The sequence below is a fragment of the Aricia agestis genome, chromosome Z (assembly GCF_905147365.1).
Source record: "Aricia agestis chromosome Z, ilAriAges1.1, whole genome shotgun sequence".
Classification (NCBI taxonomy): domain Eukaryota; kingdom Metazoa; phylum Arthropoda; class Insecta; order Lepidoptera; family Lycaenidae; genus Aricia; species Aricia agestis.
In genome coordinates, this window is record NC_056428.1 from 21421605 (window position 1) to 21447613 (window position 26009).

General features: G+C 36.8%; 1 protein-coding gene across 1 annotated transcript in view; it reads left to right on the forward strand.

Moving 5' to 3' along the window:
- Window positions 1-22845, forward strand: part of LOC121738356 (putative fatty acyl-CoA reductase CG5065) — a 43423-nt gene extending 20578 nt beyond the window's left edge. The window contains exons 2-8 of the mRNA XM_042130343.1: window positions 13972-14170; window positions 15943-16251; window positions 18373-18574; window positions 18943-19141; window positions 20518-20757; window positions 21835-22092; window positions 22679-22845. Coding sequence (XP_041986277.1) covers window positions 13976-14170; window positions 15943-16251; window positions 18373-18574; window positions 18943-19141; window positions 20518-20757; window positions 21835-22092; window positions 22679-22835 — 1560 coding nt within the window. The 5' untranslated portion in view covers window positions 13972-13975 and the 3' untranslated portion in view covers window positions 22836-22845. The remainder of the gene's footprint in view (window positions 1-13971; window positions 14171-15942; window positions 16252-18372; window positions 18575-18942; window positions 19142-20517; window positions 20758-21834; window positions 22093-22678) is intronic.
- Window positions 22846-26009: the final 3164 nt, after the last annotated feature.

Consider the following 26009-nt stretch of genomic DNA (forward strand, 5'->3'; position numbering starts at 1 on the left):
AAAACTATTTTTTTAAAATCAATTTCCATAAAAAATGGGTTAAAAAATTTGTAAGGGAACTTTCGATTAATTAAAAATATCGATTTTTTAAACATCGATTTTCATAAAAAATGGGTTAAAATTGAATCGATTGTAAGGGTTTCGATTAATTAAAAAAAACGATTTTTTAAAAATGGATTTTCATAAAAAATGGGTTAAAAAAGAATGCAGTACGTTAATAATCAAGTTTTCACTTCTGCCGGCACTCCCGGAGTGCAACCCGTCTTTTTTTTCAATTAAGCACTTAATTTTTAGGGTTCCATAGTAACCCTTATATTTTCGGTCCGTCTGTCCATCTGTCTGTCCGTCTGTCTGTTTGTCTATCTGTCTGTCTGTCTGTCTGTCTGTCTGTCTGTCTGTCTGTCTGTCTGTCCGTGGTTTTGCTCAGACTATAGGACATACAAAGCTGTTATTTGGCATAAATACACATATTAATGATGCCGATAAAATGGTACATGAAATCTTAATAATTTTTTATGGTACCTTCCCTACACATCAAGCGGGGATGAATATTTTTTTTCGCGTCCACCCCATCGGTGCGGGGTGTCGTTAAAAAGGTTTTCTTAAAATATTATGAGTATTCATTGATCATTTTCCGATTTAGGGAGATCCCTAAAACAGATGTTTGTAAAATTCTTCATTGTTTTGTAAAAGACTTCATAGGTAAGTTTTTGAGTAATATTATAGTCGATCAACTAAAAAAATGTATTCGGTGAAGTATAAAGGAACTTTTCGTTCAAATTCCTTTGATAGTAACTGAGATGATGTTGTTAGTAGTGTAAAACACGTTATAAATGTAAGTATATTCATTGACCATATAAAAAAAATAGCGGTACTACGGAACGCGCGAGGCCCGACACGCACTTCGCCGGTTTTTTTTTAAATTGTTATTAGGTTGCCTGGCAGACACCGCTGAAAGCGGTAAGACCGCCTATTTGCAATGTTTCGTTGCGTCGTATTTGTTATTAATAATTTTATTTTCAAATAAAGAATTTATACATTATAAATAATTATAGAGCTTAGCATATTTTGGGATTCATAAATCATAGGACCGTTAAAATTACTTCGCCTATTTTATATTTTTTATTTATTTAATATAATTATTTCATACTTATTAATTCTAAGAATCTTAAAATGATTACGAGTATTATCTCGCCAAAAAATAGTTTATTCATACACGTGGTCGTACCGCGTAAGTACGTCGCTAGTCGCTACCATTACTGGCTATAACCAACACCGAACTCATTATACTTCGCGCACTAGGGAGTAGTGAAGACTGAAGGTATACGCAAACCTTTAAGATTGTTAGAGAAAAATTATAATCATAAATACTAATTTATAGTAATAGCCATAACATGGATGTCGACAAAGAGACTTCCAGTTACCTATCTAAGAGGGGGACATGTTCCCTGTAAGTTGTGCTTACCCTGATTAGGTTTTGTTAAACAGGGGGTCAAATGGTATCTCACGCGCTCACAATATGTTGTCTCACCCGCGAATCAGACGAACGAAATTCGAGGCTCAAGAATCAGACCCCTAGCATCTATTAGCCGAGTTATTTAGACAAAATCGGGTGCGGAGTAACTTAAAAATGTCGATGGAAGTGAAGGCGATTAAATCTCGCGCGAGCATTACCCAACCGGTGTTGCGTCACCCCTGGATTTTTCCACATAACTTCAACGTTTAGGCCAAGGGATTTTTCGTTTTAACTTATATTCAAACCTGAGCTTAGCCAACATGAGACCGTAGCCAAGACGTTTTCTGTTTTGCTTCTTTATAGAATCGCCGATCAAAATGTACGGAATTATAGGCGTTCGATAATACGAAGTCGACATTCGACGCATGTGACATGTCGATTGTCGTCACACTCATCTCAATTCCATACACTTAGATCAAGGATTTTATAAAGAAGCGATAAAGAAAACTTGTTGGCTTTCTTTTTTTTATTAAGATACTCACTAGATGACGCCCGCAACTCCGTTCGCTTATCGCCAGGGATTTTTTCTGCAACAAAAACTATCCTATTTCCTATTTTAACCGACTTCAAAAAAGGAGGTTAGCTATTAGACGCGTATGTATGTAGTATTTCCAGAACTGTTCAGTTTTTGTATCTGTTAATCTATAGCAGCTTCTAAACAAATGTGCCAAATTTCAAAAGTGTATGTATGTATGTATGTTTTATGTTTGTGCATGAATATCTCCGGAACTACAAGTCCGATTTAAGTGATTCTTTTTTTGTTGTACTAGGTATTGTTTAACTTAGGGAATACTGCAAGTTTCATCAAAATCGGTTTAGTCGTTTTTGAGATAGGGAATTTTAATTCTTAATTACGTACAACTTGAAGTCGGTTTTATCTTTTTAAAATAGGTACATTTTTTTTCCTATTTTGAATAAAAATATATTTTATTTTAATTATGGAAAGTTTCAAAATAAGAGTAAAGAAATATATTTCTTTACTCTTATTTTCAAATTTTCCATATTTACAATCAATCGAACTAGAGATCGCCTAATGTTCGAAATTCGACCTTAGTTTCAACGACATTAGGACTACTACCTATATTTTGTAAAAATATTGACTTTATCAATTTTTTTCAACTCTTGTCTTTGGGACTTAGCTGATCTCAGACTGGCCGTGTAAGCATTGTCTAAAAGTATCTTAGATTCAATAAAAAAAACTATAATCAACTTGTTGTCAACAGACTTCAACCATAAATAAAAGAGTATAATTCGTATGTATAGGCTTGTCACTCAAAAATCTGTCATTTCTCATGTGTGTGTGTTGTAGTGTGTGTAATGTTTTATTTGTTAAAAAAATGTAGGTATCATAAAAGCATAATTTCAAAATAATATTAGTTCGATGCACTCCTTAACCATATAAACTATAACTGTACAAAATTTCATGCACCTACGTTTCCCCATTTTTCGTAAAAAGGGTTACAAAGTTTTTCGTTCGCGTATTAATATTTATTATTATTATATTATGATGATAGCGGTTCAAGGAAGGGGCTTAACGAAAATCATGGTGTAGACTGTTGACTATGATTGAACGCCTCCGTGGTCTAGTGGTACAGAGCGCGGCTCTTGACTCGGAGGTCGTGGGTTCGATTCCCGCGGGCTGCGTTGGAAACACGTTATTTCCAAGTTTGGTTAGGACAATGCAGGCTGATCACCTGATTGTCTGACAAGTAAGATGATCCATGCGTTGGATGGGCATGTAAAAAGTCGGTCCTGCGCCTGATCTCTCGCCAGTCGTGTCGGTCTTCCGTCCCACTGGGTTATGAGAGTAAAGGAATAGAGAATGCTCTTGTGTACTGCGCAGACACTTGGGCACTATAAAATTACTCCTGCGTAGCTGGCCTGGCCAATGAAACCGGCCACCGTCACCGATAATCGGTGTGGGAGCTATTATTATGTGTAATATAGCTATTAGATATTTTTCGTGATCATAAATAAAAAAAATTGCAACCCTCCAGCTTGAGATGCATTCATGGTTCATGACTCATGAGTCATGGTTCATTTGCAAGAAATATTGACAAAAACCCATTAAAAGAAGAGTAAGATTTAAGTTGCTACTTGGTAAAAATAGTTAAAAAATACTCGTTGGTGTTAATGTAAAATGTTACCTGTCGAAGAAAAACTTAAGCATAATAAACAATATCATTGTTTATAATAAAATTCTTTAAAAGGCTAATATTTTAGCGTGTTTTATAATTCATTCATAGCAAATTATAAATATTGGTAAAATATTCTTGCAGTTTGCACCCAGATAATGCTATCATTTATAAGCATAAAGCAATCTTAAAACGGAGGTAAGACCTTGACGTTAGCGCAATAGAGTCTCGTTTTCAACACTTTGCTTAATAAAAACCATGGCAAATAACAATCATGATACATAAATTAAAAGCACAATATAATTATTTTTTTATGAAAGAAGGGGGCAATCGAGCAAACGGGTCACATGATGGAAAGCAACTTCCTTCGCCCATGAACACTCGCAGCATCAGAAGAGCTGCAGGTGCATAGAGGAGGATAGGAAAGGAAATTGGGACTCCGGTAAACTCACTCACTCAGCGAAACACAGCGCAAGCGCTGTTTCACGCCGGTTTTCTGTGAGAACGTGGTATTTCTCCGGTCGAGCCGGCCCATTCGTGCCGAAGCATGGCTCTCCCACGTATAATATTATTATGTTATCGTGTAGCTAATCGGGTATTGCCATGACATGAGTTAAATTTAGCATAGGATTAAAAATGATAAAAAAATATTAAATATATCTTTTTCAAAGGGAGTATTATGGATACACTTGAATAATTTGAAAATCGAGTCTACAATTTATATTGGACGATATATCATCTCATCTAAATGGTAGACTAATATTTAGATAAGCCAAATATACTTGTGGATAGAATCGTCAATCAAAATGTATGGAATTGACTTATGCATTCGATAATATGAAGTTGACGTTCACTTCGTCTTGGCCCGTATTCACTTTGATTAGTGCGAGTGCAGGTGAGTGCAAGTCCTTTACTTTCTCCTAATCACTAATCACCTGCACTCGTACTAATCAAAATTTAACAGGCCTTTATTTCAATTCTATTTTTGATCCGCGATTTTATAAAGAAGCAATTTTAAACCGCATTTTTTGCAATAAATTCCAGTGTTTTAATTTTTTAATATAGAGTTCTTTAAAAAATAATAATATCTCATCTTCCCTAGTAAGGAAAATCAAAATTCTTTACATCATAGTTTTATATTTGCCTTACGTTTATATTATGTATTTAAACATGTACCCCAACTATCTTTTCCCGGCGCATAATAAATATTTTCTTTAAGGGTCAACTTTTGTTGTCAGATCTAAACGTCGACTCAACCTCGACGTCCTCAATTTCATTCAATGAATATGCTTTCACAATACTTAAATGCAAAATTTCCATAGAACAAATTGAAATTTGAATTTAAAAAATCGTAGTTGTTAAAGTCTATTCAATGCCACATCTATTACGATGTCGGTCTGTGGTCTCATTTAACAACATCAATTCCAAGTTACGAAAGGCTCAAGGAGCAAGTTTTGGTTGCCTGCACCATCTATTTGCTGTGGTTTGCCACTTACTGGCTTAGTTACCTCGATCTAACTCTTGATCTTTAGGCCCTATATTCCCAAAAACGGACGATTTTCAAGATTTAAAAGTGACAGTAGACACAAAAATATAGTAATTTAAATTCTGAAAAAAATATATGTGTTAGTTAAGGATTCTAACACAGTGGAATTTGTTAAGGATTCCAACACAATGGAATACCATTACACAATATCATGAACTTCACTCGATAGAAAAAAATCCCAAACAAAAAAGCGCAAAGGTTCGGCTGGTACGCTTTCAGTCACACACTTTGCGCCTGCTATTTTATAGTTTTTTGATCGTCGTTTTTTTATACATCAATTAAATCGAGTCAAAAGAACGAATCGCCCTAGATATATTCTTTGTCTTTAATTCAGTGCAAAAATTATCTGAAAATTCTAAATAATTTGGACATAGTATGGAAAATTCGTTAAAAAAAGAAGTAAGTTTGGGATTTTTTTCTCTCGAGTGAAATTCATGATATTGTGTAAAGGAATATAAATTCCACTGTGTTAGATCCTTAACTAACACATATATTTTTTTCAGAATTAAAATTACTATATTTTTGTGTCTACTGTCACTTTTAAATCTTGAAAACCGACCGTTTTTGGGAATACATGGCCTTAACTTAAAACGAAACTTACACTTATTTTTGTTGTAAAAAACTACTTCGAATTGACTTTTTTTGTTTTGATAGTCCATTTATCGAAGAAGGATTTAAGCTGTCACACCATTCTACGACCATTGATACGAACGAATAATCGGAGGAGAATGTGAAATAAATGAGCTAATCTTAAGAACTACTTGAGTGATTTTTATTTCATACTAGATGTCCCGCGCGGCTTCGCCCGCGTAAATTAGAAATTTTACAGAATCCGTAGGTACATTTTCCCATAAAAAATATTTCCCCCGTTTTTCCCACATTTTCCTGAGTTTCTTCTGTCGTATTAGTCTTAGAGTAATAATATAATATAACCTTCTCGATAAATGATGAGTCTTACTCGATAAATGATCTATCTAACACTGAGATAAGTTTTTAAATCGGACCTAGTAGTTTCTGAGATTGACGCGTTCAAGCAAACATACTCTTCAGGTTTATAATATTAGGTAGATATAGATTTTTTTTAATTATCGCTTGACAAACTCGAGTCTCGATCTAAAAGACTATGAAATGGTATAATATGGTAGTGATGATGATGATGATGATGATGAAGAATGTAATTTGCATAGTAGCATATGCTTTCTGTTCTTAAAACAACGCCGAAACTCCCAAACTTGTATCTATAAAGAATCAGGAATTCTCTCAGCACCTTCCGAACCACGGTATACCAGGTATATCTCGGTGCAAAATCTTACTTGTTGGTAGCATATGCTTAGAATACTTCTCACGAAACCGAAGTCACCATATGTTTCCCTATAAGTTTTGAGGAGTTCCCTCGATTACTTATGGATCCTTCATCAGATCACCACTTTTCTGAATATAATACCAAATTGGGATGATACCCTATATAACAAAAGAAAATTTTTGAAAATCGGTTAACAAACGGCGGAGTAATCGTTGAATATAAGAAAACGAACATAACACCTCCCCCATTTTGAAAGTCGGTTAAAATTGTAGCCTATGTGTTATTTATTTAATATTTTAATCAGCACATGAATTGAATAACAAATTTTTTTTCAAATTAATCGTAGCACCATCTGTCAGGACAAACTAAAATTGAAATAGAATAATATTGAATGCGATGATAGCGCCGTCCGCCGGATCTAATGTAAAACATTCCAAAATCAACAACTCCTTATAAATAAGAAATTAATTGAAAAAACATTTTCCAGTAGACCAAACTGTAAATCTAAACCATTCTCGAATCTCCACGAACACACACAAAAAATTTCATCAAAATTGGTCCAGTCGTTTAGGAGGAGTTCAGTCACATACACACGCACACAAGAAATATATATATTAAGATTTGGCACAGATATAGAGTAGACTACGTGGTATGACATTGTCCACTTTTTTGCGGAAAAGTGACCTATTGCTTTTCCTTCCTACTTATAATATTATACTATAATATCTATGGAGGTGAAGTAGGTCAGTCTGGTCAAAATATATAATATATATTTTAATTTATTTGTGTATATTCAACGATTACACCGCCGTTTGTGATTTTCGAAATTTTTATTGTATGAGGTTTCACTCCAATCTTATACTATACTTACATATTATATTTAAGATTTTTAACATACGATACACATAATATTTAATAAACATCGATGACCCAAGAATATTGAAAACTTTTTGTTTCCACTGAGACACGGGGATCGTCAACAACTTATAATTATTATTTTATCTTGCCCGCCTCGGCGTTAAGCAGGGGGTGGAGCACCATGGGGTTTTAGTGAATAGATCCAAGGAACTCCACCACATACCCCGGCCGATGTCGGGGAAATGCCGGAGTCCCCTATCCGCCGAGGCGCATCCTCGGCGGATTGGGGATATCGGTATTTTCCCATGAAAAACGGTAATACTTTAGAGTTTAGACAAACACCAGACAAAACATAATATCTCTTAGGACGGCTAAATTAATATACTAGTAGATCTATTTAAATAAACTATAATTGTTACTCTAGCTAAAACTCGATAACGGCTATACCGATTTGTCTAATTTTGGTCTTGAAATATCCGCAGAAGTCCAGGGAAGATTTTTATTCGGAGGCAAGTGATACGAAGTTACCGGGAGTTAAGATCTAGTATAGTATACTACAGTAATAACTTACAAACTTGTAAATCAACATTAAACATTGTAAGATAATTTACTACATTGCAGAATACCTACTAAACCTATGTTATTATTTGTTGCGGATGATTTTATTTTATGCAAGCTATTAATCGATTTAATTGTAAAGTTATCAATACTTTTTACAACTTTTAATAGTTTATTAACATACAAAAGTGCACCGCTCTTTGGGAAAACTTATTTCTTTGTCATATTTTAAGCAAACCACACGTATACTGTGAGTATATTAAGTGAAGTTTTGTAAATAAATTCTCATACACTAACTAAAGTTAATCAAAGGTAAGGTACATCTGTTATAGCCCTAGCACGGCCACCAGTGGAAATGCGAAAGTATAGACAAACCGTGGAAACAAACTTAAGGTGGCGTTCCGATCTTTTTTCGTTACGAAAAATTCAATTAAAATGCCACTTTATGACAGACTATAGTCCTAAAAATTCAAATAATATCCTACTCTATGACATATACTATAGTCTGTCATAAAGTGGCATTTTAATTGAATTTTTGTCGGTCGCGATTGGCCGCAGTAAAGATTGGAACGGCACCTTCAGTTAATGTCCACAGTTTGTCTATACTTTCGCATTTCTACTGATGGCCGTGCTAGGGCTACTGTCAAATTTAATTCATAGGCAAATAATGGATCTATGTTATTTAATAACCCAACCAAGTTCTGAAGGTTGGCCATCTGCCTATTAATAACTTTATCTTTTCTAATTATATTATTAACTAGGTGTCCCGCACGGCTTCACCCGCGTAATTTAGGAAACCTTACGGAAACCGTACATTTTACGCAAAAAATAGCTTATGTGCCTTCTCGTGGTCTGCTCTATATCTGTACCAAATAACATAAAAATTTCACCAGTAGTTCGCGAGATAAGCCCTTTCCAATAATTTTCTCCGTTTTTCCACATTTTTCTCTCTGTTTTTTCGGTTCTATTAGTTTAAACGTGATAATTTATAGCCTTTATAGGCTATAAATTATCACGTTTAAACTAATAGAACCGAAAGGCTTATGCCTTCCTCAATAAATGAGCTATCTAACACTTACTAAAGAATATTAAAAAAAAATGTCCGGTTGAAAAATAACAATTACTTGCAATTGTATAAGCAATGTTTGTTTAAACAATATGGCACCGGGTTGCGCCATGGCAACATGCATAATTATATCATCAGGAGGGCAATTTGAAGAGGCTCATATAAAAAAATTGAGGTGGAATAGTTTTCGGTACTCATGCGCCGACTCGTGCTAGTCTAATAAAATAGGAAAATGTCACAAAGTCTTTTGCATAATAATGTGACATGCTCATCATAAATATATTTAAAATAAATATTATAAATAAATACAGTACAAAATATAATATTTATGTTGCCCAATGATGATTTTTTTGTATGTAAGCTGAACTTAATTTATTCCAAGTGAGAACAAGATCTGTTAGGGCTGGAAATTGTAATGTTGCAACTATGTTTTAAATTATTGTAAACAACCAATAGGGTTGCCAAAACGACTCAATTTACTTTATATATGTGAGGATGACATAAATTTTGTGTGTATCTAGGGTTTAATAGTAACTAAAATCCATACTAATATTATAAATGCAAAAGTGTGTCAGTCTGTCTGTTAGCTCTTCACGCCCAAACCGCTAAACCGATTTTGCTGAAATTCGGTCTGTAGATACTTTGAGTCCCGGGAAGGCCATAGGACTACATACTAAGCATATACTTTTATATACTTTCTATACCGGAAAAATGTACAGTTCCAGCGCGATAAACGAATTTTGGCGAAACGGAGTTGCGGGCATCATCAAGATTGAAATATAATTTTGCTCTGTCTGTCCGTCCATCCTAGATAATGATTTATTATTGTCACTGTCGCACTCAGAGACGAACATTAATTACTTAAGGCCCAGTAGTCCCTAAAATTAGCAGGTCGATGTCTGTCATTACGAATATCGACGTTAAGGTCATTAAAATAACATTCATATCAGCGCGCCTTGTACAGTGGCTGTTACGCGCTCGCCGCGTGCCTTGATAATAGAAAATAGGAGTAAAAATCTTTTGTTTTTAGTATTATACAAATCAATTATATCAAATCGTTTACATAATATTATGACATACATATAGGTTATGACACCTATTCTACTTTTTTTGCTTTTTCTAGAAAGTGTGTAATTTAGCCATAATGATTTAATTAAGAAAAACAGCGTTATAACAGTCATCTTTGAGATTTTTTTCTATCGAGTAGAATTTTTCAAATTGTGTACTGATATACCTTTGCGTATAGGAAATTTTCTCAATTTAACGGTACTTATTTTATACTTAAACGAGCTTATGTCCGCGGCTTCGCTCGCGTTAATAAGTATTATTATATACAAACTTTCATCCCCTATTTGAACCCGTTGGGGTTGGGATTTTTCAAAAACCTTTCTTAGCGGATGTCTACGTCATAACATCTACCTGCACGCCAAATTTCAGCCCGATCCGTGTGTCCGTGGTTTGGGTTGTGCGTTGATAGATCTCTATGTCAATCAGTCAGTCACCTTTGAGTTTTATACATATAGATAATGACATTACCTTTACTAAAAACGTGTTTTAAAAAACCCATTTTACGTAGTTGCAACAGCCACAGCGTCTTAAGGGGAACGCGGGTGCAGAAGAATTTAAATGAAGAAAATATTGTCATCACGCTTCACCCTGCGCCGGCAAGTGGATTGTGAATTGTGATAGAGACAGATACATTAAATCGAGGGAACGTATTTTTTTTAATATATTCAGGAAGAATTAGTCTATGCCTCTACATCTTTAAAATTCATATTTTGCGATTTTTGAAGGGTCATATTTTATTTATTTATTAGTAGATTAAGAAAAAATCTAACGTAGAGGCATAGCTTTAACAGGTCCCAATATTGTATAAAAAATCATTTGTCTAGACGCATTGTCCAGAGAGAAAACAAACGTTTGTATGGAAAAACAGTGTTAGCGTTTCCTCTTAACTGCAATCAAATGAGGAGTTTGACAGATAATTGTATGGGGATTATCAAATTGTCAAATTTCTCATTGAATTACAGTAACGTATAGGTCTACCAGGATCTGGTGGCAAATTTGGATGGCAGATTAAAAAAAATATCCTTGATCATTGGATAAATTGTTATATTTGCATGTTTCACACGCATAATCAGCCGCTATAAGGAAAAAAAGGATCAAAATGCTTTATTCCAATTGTTACCCCGGTATTGCTGGAGTCAATTTCTCTTCTTACTTTTTGCCATCAGATTCTGGTAGACCTATAATTATATTCGTTTTCGAGTGCGGCAGTTTACGTGTGTTCAAACCAATAATATGGACAATATTAATTAAAATTTATTCATTATACTTACAACGAATTTATTGTATATCTTGTAAGCGAACTTTAAATTGAGATGGAAAAAATTGATTTCATTTTACATTTTATAAAAATGCACCTTCAAAATAGTTTAGCTCTATGTTTTTGTAATAGCATTGCGAATTGTGATTGAGTAGATACTTGTTTTTACAAAAAAAATATATATCTAGTAAGGGATACCTAACTATATATTATTTTGGTATTACTATCTTTAAACTATGTAAGTATTATGCTGTTGCAGGCCCTGTGAGGCACAGTTTTTTGTACCGTAGTTTGACATGGAACATTAATTTTTTTAACGAAGGCAATTTAGTTCACAAACACGATGTACCCCAAAACCTTATACTATTCACAATAGGGTTCAAATTATCTGTTCTGAATTCTACGTAAGAATTAAATTGTAATTTGGGCCAGAAATTTTGTTGAAACTTAAAAAAAATACGTTTTTATCTCAAGAAATGCCGCCAATGTCTTATTATTTGAAAACAAATTATTTATGATTTATGTATAATATGCTTTTATGTTTTTTTTTTTTCAAAGGAATGCGATTAATTTTAAAACAAAGCAATGTGTCAACCCTAATTTAGATATTTAAGGCGATCTAACGAAGTGAAAGGAAATATTTATATCCGTTATACCGGTGTAAACAAAAACAGGAACAGAAAACAGACCTAGTCCTTCCCTGCGGTCTATAAATATCTGTGCAAAATATCAAAATCTGTTAAGCAGATACTTTTGGAGTTCTTTTTTTTTAGTTAACTAACTTTAAGTTAACTACTAAAAACTAAAATATGAAGGACAATGTATTCCTACTGAAAACATTTGTATAAACTGTAGATATATTTGATCATAACATATTTTTAACCCGGCGTCATGGGGGCAGAAAAGTGTTACACGGACGTTGGAGTGGGTCTCACATACCCGTGTGTTAGATATCAAAATTAGTCCAACCTTTTATAATAATCAATTTATTTTATATGTTTATATTAAATTCAATGTGTATTTATATGACTTAATGAAACATAAATATATTATATAATTTTTAACCATATTTAATAGAGCTTTAAAAAAAGAACGACAAAAGTCAACAAAATATTTCTCCTCTAATTAAATATTAGTCTATTACTAATTAACAATCAGTTTTAATTTTTTAATGGCACTTATTTAAAGAATACTAAAATATTTTTATAAAAAATTAACAAATAATCACATCTAATCATTATCTTTGGTGCAATCAGCACAGAAAGGTACAACATGTTCTAAGCAAATGTGTTTGGTGCAAGTTGCAACTTTCGCAAATGAAATAATTCGTTTTACGGTCTTTTTTGGCTGAACAGTCTTGGCATCTTTTGCGAATATTCGGCTTCTTTGCCGGAGGTTCCCCTGAAGATTCACCAAGAAATTTTTCAATAGGCGTCTTGTACCAAATTGTACCGTCTTTGCCACGAACTAGCCGATTCAGATACAGTACAATGCTCTCCCGACAATCGATTTCTATCTGCACGTGAAGACAGTGGAATGTCATCATCCCCAGAGATATCTTGCTCTGCGTCACTAGGATTACTACGTTTACTCAAGAGATCTTCTTCTTTGCATATTTCCTGGTCTGACGAGGTAGAATCAGAGTCCGAGTTCCGTCTCTTGTAAAATTGAAAGAATGGGTTGTCGTTCTTCCTCTTCTCAATCCATTTTGAGATCCATAAGATTACCGGTGATCGCGACAACAATAGAATAACAATAGATTTCCAAGAATCCACGATCGAAAGATAAAAGTACTTCAAGTACTTACCTACAAAAAACGCAAAGTAATTAAGTAAGTACCTACAAAAAATAAAATACATTTTACTATAAATCATCTAATTTTATTGTAAAGCACAACAAAAATACAAAAATAAATGTTAAAAACACTGATAATCATTAAAATAATGTCTGTGTAAGATGTCCCGAAATTGTAACACTGACTGCGGGGATGGGTCTCACATACCTTATGCAACTTTGGGCCCCTGTTACTACCGCTGCGGCCGTCGCAGGACTAACGCGTTACCTGTGACTCATAGACCAACTCAATAGGTCCAGCTATTGAGAAATTTGGCAACGCTGAACGCATGGTAACTGAATTACAAGTGAAATAAAAAGTGATGGGTCTCACAGACCCAACCCCCATGACGCCGGGTTAAACATAAATTAACAATGTAGATACTGAAAACTTTAAGACACACTATACTAGATATTATTTATAAAAAAATAAAAATGCTTTTGCGAATAATTATAATAATTTTCGATACATAAAGTTATTGTTCATAACATAATGTAAGTATATACTATATAGTGACTAAGAAAGACTGCATGCACGCGCATGCATCTTACGAGCTTTCGCGATTTTTTTTAATACTTTTATTTTATTTATTGTTTGTGTATTTAACAAGATCTTGGTCCGAAACTTTTTTTTACAATTTTTAATCATCATACAGAAACTGTAATCTTTTTCATAATAAAAACTAACCTGTGCTCTTTGGAGAGTAACGATACGAAATATCAAAATCGAATAAAGCTGATCGCATATTAATTGTAAGCACCGTACGCGCTTACGTTACGTTACGCGGCCGTTAAAGTACGTTTTTAAATTTTCTCTTTTTTTTTGTTCCAGATATGTCGAAGATGACTATCCGCGACTACTACAAGGGGAAGAGCATTTTGCTCACCGGCGGCACGGGCTTTATGGGGAAAGTGCTCATTGAGAAGTTGCTGTACTCGATACCTGATATAGGCAACATATATGTTATAACAAGACCTAAAAGGGGCAAGTCCATAAACCAGCGGCTGGAGGCAATGCAAATGTTGCCGGTAAGCTAATAACTTCTATAGTTCTATTAAAAAGCTGATGCTTCTTAGTTTGTTTGAATGCAATCACAGGGACTACTGATTCAAATGAAAAATGTGGGAAAATCGGGGAAAATTATTATTTACCCTAAATTCTAACCTACTACTAATTCTACCTACGCAACCTTAGTATCCAGCCGAAACTTTGATATTATTATTCGATTTCGATTTTTCGATTTTCGAATTCGTTTTCCGTATTCGGAGTTCCGTGAGACTACCGCAAACGTTCGTTCTTTGAAGCGTGTGGAATTCGTTCCGTTCGTTCGGTAAAAGCGGACGTGTGTTCCAGCTATTGATGTATTGTATTATCTACTGATTCTGTGCATTCGGATTTCGAATACGGTAAACGAATTCGGAAATCGTATGCGGAAAACTTGCGTATGCAGCCAGCCTAATTAATATATCCGTGTTGTGATATACAAAAACTAGACAAGACCTAATCTAGACCTAAACCTAAGTATTAAGGCTGAACAACTTCCTTTAACACGTGGCCACAAAAAATAAAAATAAACAATTAACGTAAACGGAATAAAGTAAAATATATTATATTCATAGCCGAACATAGAACCTCCCATTTCTAAAGTCGGTTAATAATTAAAGCGTACAACTAAATTCATATCGTCACGGTAAACATCAAATCAAAAAATCTTTAAAAGCCTCTATTACTTCATTTTAATACACTGACCTATGAATTCAATGACCTTTTCTAGTATCAGGCTGATAGTAGAAAGGTGAACGACCCCATGTTTACGAGGTACAGTTACTCGGGGCAATGGCTAGAGTGAAATTGGGCAGCTACTTTTACTGCCTTTCATTATAATTTATACGTATTATATCATCTTCTTCTTCTCTTAAATCAAATCGGCATTGATTGTGATCTTATAACTCAAGAACGGGCTCGCCTATCCAAACCAAATGGCAGTCTGCTAAATAGTCCGAACAATTAGGCTTTGTTCGGACTATAATTTAGTAGATGGTTTATGTGAAGTTTGCACAAAATCGGTGCAAACTTCACATAAACGCTTGAGCTTTCATACGTGGGAGAGCCATGCTTCGGCACGAATGGGCCGGCTCGACCGGATAAATACCACGTTCTCACAGAAAACCGGCGTGAAACAGCGCTTGCGCTGTGTTTCGCCGAGTGAGTGAGTTTACCGGAGGCCCAATCCCCTAACCCCTACCCTATTCCCTTCCCTACCCTCAACTATTCCCTTCCCTTCCCTTCCCTACCCTCCCCTATTACCCTATTCCCTCTTAAAAGGTCGGCAACGCACTTGCAGCTCTTCTGATGCTGCGAGTGTCCATGGGCGACGGAAGTTGCTTTCCATCAGGTGACCCGTTTGCTCGTTTGCCCCCTTATTTCATTAAAAAAAAAAAAAAAAAACCTCTAGGAATTACTCGCAACATTTTTCATAATTCGTTGGAGCTGCACTTTAAAGTCCGTACTAAATTAATTCCTTTTGCGAAAAAGAGAGATAGAAAATTTTTATCGGAAATATTTAACTCATTACTCATTATTCATCAGAAATCAGATATTTTTTCGTCATTCTAAGTAGGATTTTTAATCCAATATCCATATTATTATTTATGTAATTAGTAAATTTTATTATATTATATGCATATTATGCTATTCAAAAAAAAATGCAGAAAGTATAGTCTCCGAAGAACTTACGGCTCCGAGGAAATATATATAGAAGCATAGGAAAGATATAAGTAACATAATCTTGTCTTTGCAGCTGTTCGACAGACTGAGAAACGAAAAACCGTCCGTTTTGAAGAAAATGAAGGCATTGCAAGGAGACCTGTTGTTGGATAACTTTGGACTCTCCGAACGGGAGATAGAAAACCTATCGAAGGAGGTGTCTGTATTCTTCCATTTCGCCGCTACCCTCAAATTGGAGGCTCCACTAAAAGACAACGTTAACATGAACACATGTGGCACTAGAAGAGCTTTAAATGTAGCTAAGAAACTAGAAAACCTGGAGATTTTCGTACACCTCTCCACGGCTTTCTGTTACCCCGATTACGAGGTTTTGGGAGAAACGGTAAGATTAAGGGCCTGTTTCACCACTTCCTGATAAGTGCCGAATAGCCTATCCACAACCTATCTGGCTGGTATAGAGTATGGACTATGGAGTATCTGTCAATTAAGTTGTGGATAGCCTATGCGGCACTTATCAGGAAGTAGTGAAACAACCCCTAATAATTCCAATTTAATTTATTGAAAGAGATTATTTTATAACATTCTTAGGAGCCTTAAAAATTTAAGAAATGGGAACGGTGGATGAACCGCTGTCGCTAATGCGAAACTTATATTTTGTTATTAGCTACCTACGTCTTGGCATGAGCAGTTACTGTACATTATCTCATACAAAGAAACTGGCGCGGGCGTTACAAATCCGAAAAATGTACTATTACTTATCATGTGCAGCAGACCTGCTACTGTTGCTATGTTGTATAAGTTCCTGCACCTTCTGATATCTTTCACCAAAAAGAGGAAGTTGGAGGGACTAAGACCCCCAACACTTTTCGGGAAAACTATTAAGATTGCGGGTGATGTCTAATATCTAGGAGTAATTCTAAACAAAGGACTCACTTGGAATAGGCACATCGAGTATATTACGAAAAAGGCTAGATGTGCTCTGGGTTCCTGTTGGAAGCTTGTCAGCTCTAAATGGGGTATTCGACCGAAGGCAATGCTATGGCTATATACAGCCGTAGTGAGACCGATTACCACATATGGCTGCGCAGTGTTGCATAAAAAGGCTGAACAAGTAAACTGTAATAAAAGACTAAACAGCGTACAGAGACTGGCATGTCTAATAATCACGGGTGCACTCTCCTCAACACCCACCGCTTCCCTCGAGGCCCTGATCAACTTAACTCCGCTTCCTCTGCTTGTTCAGATGGAGGCCAAAATGGTGGCTCTCAGGGCCCGGACGGCGGGTAGGACGAATTGGGTCTCCACCCCATTTCGACAGCTGGAACAGTCTCTCAGTGAATCACCTATCATGGCCATGCCATCAGATGCCATGATCAAGGTGTATAGCTTTTCGAAGCAGTACCAGGTTTTTATACCTTCCAGGGAGGACTGGGAAAGAAAAATCCCAATCGATGTCCGCCCTAGCGACATAGTTTGGTTCACGGATGGATCAAGGAAAGACAACCGTGCGGGAGCCGGATTCTACTGCCCACAGGCCACCAAAAGGCAAATACGCCTGTTTGGGGGAGTTTGCGACCGTGTTTCAGGCTGAAGTCTCCGCTATCCTCGGTTGTTCACTAGAAAGCCTGGAGATGGCCCTAGTTAATAAAAACGTTTTTATCTTCTCCGATAGTCAAGCTGCACCTAAAGCACTGACTGCCGCAGAAGTCTCGTCCAAATTAGTTCTGGAATGCGTTGAGACGTTAAACATGCTAGGAAGGAACAACAACATCCGCCTAGTATGGGTCCCGGGCCACAGCAACGTCCCCGGCAATGAAACCGCTGACGAACTGGCTAGGCTTGGGGCCGAGAGTCTCATATATGGTCCAGAACCAGTCTGTGGTATAACTCCCAGTACCACAAAGCAAGTGCTCAAGGAATGGGGTCACAGATTATGCAGGAAGCAATGGGCTGAGACCCCTGGCCTTGAACACTCCAAGGCACTAATTCCTGACTTCAACAAGAAACAATCAGAATTAGTGCTCACCTTGGGTGGAAACCAATTAAGAATCCTTACCAGAAGCCTAACTGGGCACTGCAAGCTCAACAAACACCTAAACAGAATGGGTATTTGTAGCATAACGACTTGCAGATTCTGTGAGGAGGAGGATGAAACACCTATTCACCTTCTCCTCGACTGCCCCTGCTCTACTACAGAGCAGGAACAGGCACCTTGGTCGCCACGAATACTCGTCCACAGAGGAAATTCGTGGCACCAACCCCAACCATATCGTTCAATTTATGAGCAGTATTGGGTTGGGGATGATACTCTAGTGCGAAGGAGTCACAATAGATAATCATGGGTCGCAGTGACGTCAGGGCTACAGCGATTTAATCTTATCCCCGAAAAGACCGACAACTCTTCTGATGTAGTCTGAGCGACGGTAGTTGCTTCACACTTGCTTCGCTCGTTTGCCTTCTAATTGCATAAATTCTCTCTGAATTTTGCTCCGTACATTTTCAGATACATGCTCCACCTGCCGATCCCAAAGACGTAATGCATTTGATCGAGCTGCTAGATGACAAACAGCTAGAGCTCATAACACCCAGCTTGCTCCGCTGTCATCCCAACTGCTACACCTACTCAAAAAGACTAGCAGAAAGTATAGTCTCAGAAGAACATCTTGAGGGAAAAATACGCACAGCCATCGTGCGACCAAGCATAGGTAAGATATCAATGTAATCTGATAAAAACTTTTAGAATAGTCACGCGCACTGTTGTACAATTGCAGAGTAATTTACGCTTGAAGTCGAGTATGTCTTTTTTTTATGAAATAAGAGGGCAAATGAGCAAACGGGTCACCTAAATGTGGTTGAGCACCAACTTAGCTGATAAACAAATTTTTGCTTTTCTCAAATTGCTTTTCTTTAAAGACTACTTAGAGAACAACGACAGCAACAAGCTGATGGCTAAAACGAAGCTGCAAGACTGAAGACGTCCTGATGATATGGTGATGGATGTCTAAGAAAGACGATTTAATATTTCAGGTGATTACCACTATATGTCGGACCCACTATAAGTCAATTTTTTCAGTGTGTCCCGCCGTTAAAGAACCATTGCCTGGGTGGGTGGACAGTTTAAACGGACCGATCGGAGTCATGTTGGGAGCCGGCAAGGGTGTCATAAGGACGATGCTCTGCGATGGGTCCTTGGAGGGCCAAGTGATTCCTGTGGACACTGCTATTAATGCTATCATCGCCGTTGGAATGATCGAGGGGACTAGAGCTGAAAAGTAAGTTTCTTCTTATAATAATAAAAAAATAAAAAACTTTATTGAGGAACCAAATTATTTATCCTTTATTCTAATAGCCCGCCCAACTGCACAGCAGTTTGTCGGTGGGCTTCGCGCTTTGTGTTATTTTTCTGTATGTCTGTTTGTCTGTGTAGGTATCTGTCTGTCGGTCTATTACCTGTTCACGATTAATGGTTGGACTTTGAATTTTTGGTTCGCTGGGAAATAACATAGGATTAAACTTTTGTCGTGGAAAAATATACTTACGGTTTTCGTGCGATAAACGAATTTCGACGCAACGGAGTTGTGGGCGTCATCTAATTATATATCTGTGATCTGTCTGTGTGTTTGTCTGTCAGTCTCTTACCTCTTCACGACTCACGGGTTGAACTTTGAATTTAATTTGGCTTTGTGCGATAAATTTTGGGCGTCGTCTAATTATAATCACATAATAATAACCTAGATTTAAGCGACCGCGTTTGTTATGAGGGCATTGATGGTTAGTGTTTCTAGTGTACGAGTATGATACTTATACTGCGGTAATTGCATGGTGCCTAAAATTGAAGGATATTTTGTGTCTGTTGGGTAACATGGCACCGGATACGGATATTGAGTTCTCGCGTATTGCCCTTCTATCTATTTAAGGTTTTGAGGGTTCCGTACTACAGTAGCTGAACCCTTAAAACTTCTTCATATCCTTCCGATACGACCGGCTTTGGTCAAAAATAAAAATAAAGAAAAATTTATGGGCCTACTTGAAAAATAGCCACCACTGGAAAAGTATTTTTTAAATATTATTTAGATCTTACGAATACCTACCTACATCAGTAAGTTTTCGAGATACTTACCTTAAAAAGCGTTTATTTGTAAAAATGAGGCACCCTATCTAAAAGTAAACTTCTGGCTTATAAATACTACTAGATGACGCCCGCAACTTCGTTGCGCCAAAATTGGTTTATCGCGCGGGAACCGTACATTTTTCCGGGATAAAAACTATCCTATGTCCTTTCCCGGGACTCAAAGTATCTCCATGCCAAATTTCAGCAAAATTGGTTCAGCGGTTTGGCCGTGAAGAGGTAACAGACAGACAGACAGACACACTTTCGCATTTATAATATTAGTATGGATTGTTGTAGTCCTATTTGACAAAAACTGTGTCGACCTAAAGGTAAGCGTCCACTTATCGGCATCGCACGCATAGGACGCATCGCACGCAACCGATTTTATTTGCCTTGTATACGAACTCATACGTAACTAACAACAGCGTCCACTAAGCCGCACCGCACACAACGGGTTTTAGTATGAGGCATATTCCGTTGCGTGCGTCCGATACCGATAACTGGATGCTTATCTTTAATGTGATTTTGTCATTCCAGGCCCGAAGTTCCACCAATATACAACGCTAACATAGCCCATCAACAGCCGACAACCTGGGGAGAAGTACTCAACTTCGGTAAGACCTACAGCAGGTCCCATCCCATGGCGTGGCCCCTGTGGTACCCCAATGGGGACATCACCACTAACCCAGTGCTGCACGAGACCAGGAGGGTGCTGTACCATTTGCTCCCCGCGTACTTCATTGACCTGATACTTTTTATGACTGGACAAAAACGATTGTAAGTATTAATAATATAATATTATACTCAGGGGCTTTTTCACCTGCACTTACTGATAAGTGCCGGATAGGCTATCCACAACTTATCTGACAGACTCCATACTCTACCTGTCAGATAAGTTGTGGATTAACCTATCTGGCACTTATCAGGAAGTGGTGAAACAGGCCCTTAGCATTTTTGTCCTATCCAATATTAATTGATTACACCTATCGAGTAAGTAGAGCCTAGCGAGACAATGAAGACAATAATTAATAATAATAATAATAATATAATATCTATGGACGCTTCACACCACGTCAGTCTGGCCCCGTGCTAAGTACCTAAAGGACTTGTGTTACAGGTACCAGACAACGGAAATATATTTAATACTTTTATACCATACATATATTTAAGATTTTTATTATATCATACACATATTTAATAGGTACACATCCAGACCCGGGAACATTGAAAACTTTTTGTTCCGTCGGCGGGATTCGAACCCGCGACCCCCGGCTTGAGCTACCAACGCGCTCACCACTGAGCCACAGAGGTCGTCTGTGGCTCAGTGGTGAGCTATTCTATACCTAGTGCTCGGCCGAGGGCACTATATCTTCGTCGAGGTTGTAATCAGACCCATAGGATAGAGAGAAATTCGGTGACAATTAGCTGCTCTCTTACACATGCATACAGGTTTTTGCAGTATCCGGCAACCTGACTTTAGAAGACGTTATCGCAACAACAAAATTGTGTTTTTACAACATTTACAAGCTGAATACAGTCCTGGGACTTGTATCAAAATTTTTGTTAATCTTATCGTCTTCAGTAGAGCTTTACTTTACACTCGTAGGCTTATAACGGTCTACAGACCATTGCCAAATGTCAAAGAATAAAGTTTTATGACTCTTTCGTGGTTTTGGTCATACCATTCAGGCTAATTTTAAGTTGGTTTTCAGCATGGTACGCATTCAGGACAGGATAAGCCAGGGTTTGAAACTTCTGCAATTCTTCACATTGCCAAATGTCAAAGAATAAAGTTCTATGACTCTTTCGTGGTTTTGGTCATACCATTCACGCTAATTTTAAGTTGGTTTTCAGCATGGTACGCATTCAAGACAGGATAAGCCAGGGTTTGAAACTTCTGCAATTCTTCACATTGCGACCGTGGACCTTCCTCTGCCCGAATTTTGACAGCATCCAACCCATGTTGGATGAGGAGGAGAAGGTGATATTCAATACGGACCTGACAAAATTCGAACGCAACAAGTATCTTGCAGACTGCATCGAGGGAGGTCGAATTTTCTGCTTCAAGGAGTCACCTACTCAAATCCCCATGAACAGACGATACCACAATTTGTAAGTATCACTCACAATAAATACAAGGTGTAACAAAACTAAGTGATAATATTTTAGGATGTGTATGGAGTCCCCTCTATAGTTTACCGTGAAAGTAGCAGCGCTAAAAGACTAACTTTTTTAACTTTTCTATGACCAAACGCATAACGCTGGAGCGCTTGCGCCTTGCCCATCAAATCACCAAAAAGTATTATCATTTAGTTTTGTTACAACCTGTATATACGAAAGTTTACCTAATACTTATCCACGCCCAAACGACTTTAACTGATTTTTTTATTTTTGGTATCGTAATATTATGAGCCTCGGGAGAGGATATAAAAGAAGTGTTACTATGAAAAAGGCTGTTACTGAGAAAAATAATAAAACAATATCGACAAAACAAAGTTTTTCCCAACATCCGCACCGTTACATTATACGAACATTTAGCCGTTAGGAAACCAAAGGTTGTTGTAATTTTCCCATAGCTAAGGCACAAACCGCTGTCGGGAAAATTACAACAAGCTTTATTGGTTACCTATTTCCTATGATAATACTAGTGTTACCGTCGAAACCAAAGCCTTTTACTCATTGATTTTTATCTTTCCAGTCTTTACGTGTTGGATTGGATTGTGAAGATCTTCCTCTGTCTTCTTTTCGTTTCTTTCCTGGTGTCCTGGTTCCGGCCAGCCAAGACTCTTCTAAGCTACGGTGGACCAGTAGTGGAATACTTACCGCTCGTTGGATCAGCTGTTTTTGACAAATAATTTGACGATATCCGCACCTATCGTCCAATCCATATGACACTGCACTTAATACCAAATTAATTATAATTGGCCATTACATACAGTGACGGTTTAACCTAAATCAAATTAAGCAATAGCTTAGGGCATCACATCTGAGGGGGCACCAGAACTTAGAAAAGTAAAGGTCCGAAGACGGATTCTAGTAGACATACAGATAGGGGAACCCAGTCACCTCGTAGCCTAACATTCCTGCATCGCGCTATTGAAGTTTTCTAAGCGCGTTGGTATGTAATAGCTATTTAATCACTATGACTGTAATATATATACGACATCTCACATCTGAAATGTATCAACGTGGGCTTCGGCCTGACCGCGAGCATACCACCTCGCTCGGTCGGAAGATCTTCCTTTGCGGCCTCCACGCATTCCCACACATACGAGCACTTGCTTTTAGATAAAGTATTTTTGGTCATACGGCAAGGATTTGACATGGCGTTTTTAATAGGGATGATGACAAGGTCAAAGATTAGCGAATTTTGTTAATAAAATAAAGAAATCACGGTAAAAAATAAGTGCTCCCAAAATTTCAGTTCGATAGCATTTGTATTTTTTTTGTTATGCGCCTTCAAAGTTGGATAATCAAGTCGAATTTTTTTTTGATTAAATTTCTTAATATTTGTATACCATTCGATAACTTATGCAATTAAAAACTACTTTTGTTAAGAAACCACTTTCATAAACGCAATATTTAATATACCTATCAAACAAAATTCTCTCCCGATGCGTACAAACTACGAAAGAGTGACGTCAGTCTTTCGTAGCACTTTGTATGGAGCGTTTCGGGCTGGTCTATTGTATGAGATGTTTGAATTGTCATATCTTGGTGAATTCTTAAGCTATCAGAGTAATTCTTTCAGCGATGTTTCTATTTTTTAAGGATCTTTCAATTACCAATAAGAAAAAAAAATAGTAATCATGCCTATTGGGATCAAATCTACCCAACTAAAAACGCACTGTCAACAGTCAGGGGGCCAATTCTAATACTTCAAAAGTCGCCTTGTGGGCTTTATTTCGCGAGAGCATCGAATCGACATTTGCATGGGAATCAGCCATCGGGAACATTGACAGTTGGACGTAGTTAAGTCTATTGTGGTATAAGTATCGTATTAGAACAAAGAGTTCTTGGGGTAGGGTTAGATATTTATATGTTTGTACAATGGGAAGGGTCAAGGGAAGCTTTTTTATGTTACTCAGTAGAAGGAAATACAGTATTTTTGGAGTAAATTTGACTTGAGGCTACCAATTAGTCAAAAGCTAAAGCGTCAATTTTATCCAGGCAAAAGACTTTACCGAAAGAGGCGCAGAGAAATTATCTAGTTTTTATATTCGGCAGGTTTTATACCATAGTTAACGAAAATTTAAGATGTATAAATCGAAGATCGCTTGAATTGTAAATTGTAATGCACACCGCATTAATATTCAACCATTTTTGGTTGAATTAACATTAAACAGTCACGGTTATTTTGCCGTCTTGCCGTCTAACACTTCAAAAAATCAAAGTCGTACCTCCATTTGGATGGAAGCCGGCTATTAGGTAATACCGGATAGGATAGTGCCAGATAGGCTATTCACAACTTTTTTGTGGATCGCCTATCCGGCACTTTAAGTCTTCTAATCTGCAACATCAATGCGCATTATAATGCCAGTACCTACATTACAAACCATAGTTACCAAAATAAGTTGTTTTTTTTTAATAATATGATTGTATTGTATGCAAGTTTTATTTTGTATAGTGCTTAGTGAATCGCTAGATATAAAAAACGTATACATCGGAACTTCTTTCTTCTTGTTTCTCGGCGCTTACTATTTTTGCGGCAGAGGCAGACAAAAACCGATTCCCGAAAAACAAAAGAACGCAGTCGTTGTATATTGGTGCTCGTTTACATCTTACTGTAAATTCAGCTAGTGAACTGGATTAAAAGATGTTTACATAATATAAGTTATAAGTTTATGACTAATACTCGATGCTGGAAAAATCCGATACAATCGAGAAACGTATCAACTCGATCTCTTACTCAGAATTAATTGGTACTCCCGAAATCTACACTAGCGCACGATCGTGCCGTAACTTCATTTGTAACTAATTGGGATCGAGAATGTAACGTTTGTCGTTTATAACACGAAGACGATATTGATTCGAGTTAATGTAATGTAATCATGATCGAAATGCGAATCGGACTCTCGAATAATAATCGAAATAAAATAAAATATTTAAATTGTCTGATCTAGCACTAGAATCCAGGGAACTCAGTGCTTCAATTTTACTATTTTAATGCAATGTCTTGGTAAGGCTCGATTTATATGCGTCCGCGCGAACGAGCGGTTTGACCGCTACATTGCGAGATCACAAGCGAATGTGTGTAACGATTTAAATAGCAGCGCGGTCGCGTTGCGTGTCATGACTCATGATTATAGGTCTACCAGGATCTGATGGCAAATTTGGACGGGAGATTTTCAAAAAACATCTAAATGGATAAAGGATAAATTTTTATATTTGCATGTATCACACACAGAATCAGCCGCTATAAGGACAAAAAAGGATCAAAATGATTTATTCTAATTACCCCAGTATTGCTAGAGTCAATTTCTTTTCTCACTTTTTGCCATCAGATTCTGGTAAACCTATACATACACGTGCTTGTAAACTTGCGGTGTAGCCGCCAAACCGCGAGTTTGGGCGGACGAATAGAAGAATTGAGATACAGTAATGATGTAAACGTGAAAGTATATTAACTTGGTTGTATAGGGAAGTGTGTTAAGTTTTGTATTGATTAAATTGTTTATATTGTTACATATAAATAAATATTTTTCCTACATACGGTCTTATTATTTCATTCGCTGTGTGCTTTGAGTTTCATCTATAAATTAAAGTAGAAATCGCTAATAGTAAAAATAACATAATTCGTGTTAAAAATTTTAATTCGGCTAGTGTTGGCCCAGGAGGGAGAAATATGGAAGTCTTTGGGGGAGGTTTTTGCCCAGCAGTGGGACAGTTTATACTTGTAATAGGTATCTGATTCTGATTCGCGAAGCAAAAACTTGAGTCACAATACATTATATATAATTTTAATGCAAATAATAAAAATATTAAGCAGCCGACAACATTCGCAAGCTCAAAAATGAAACGAAACATTG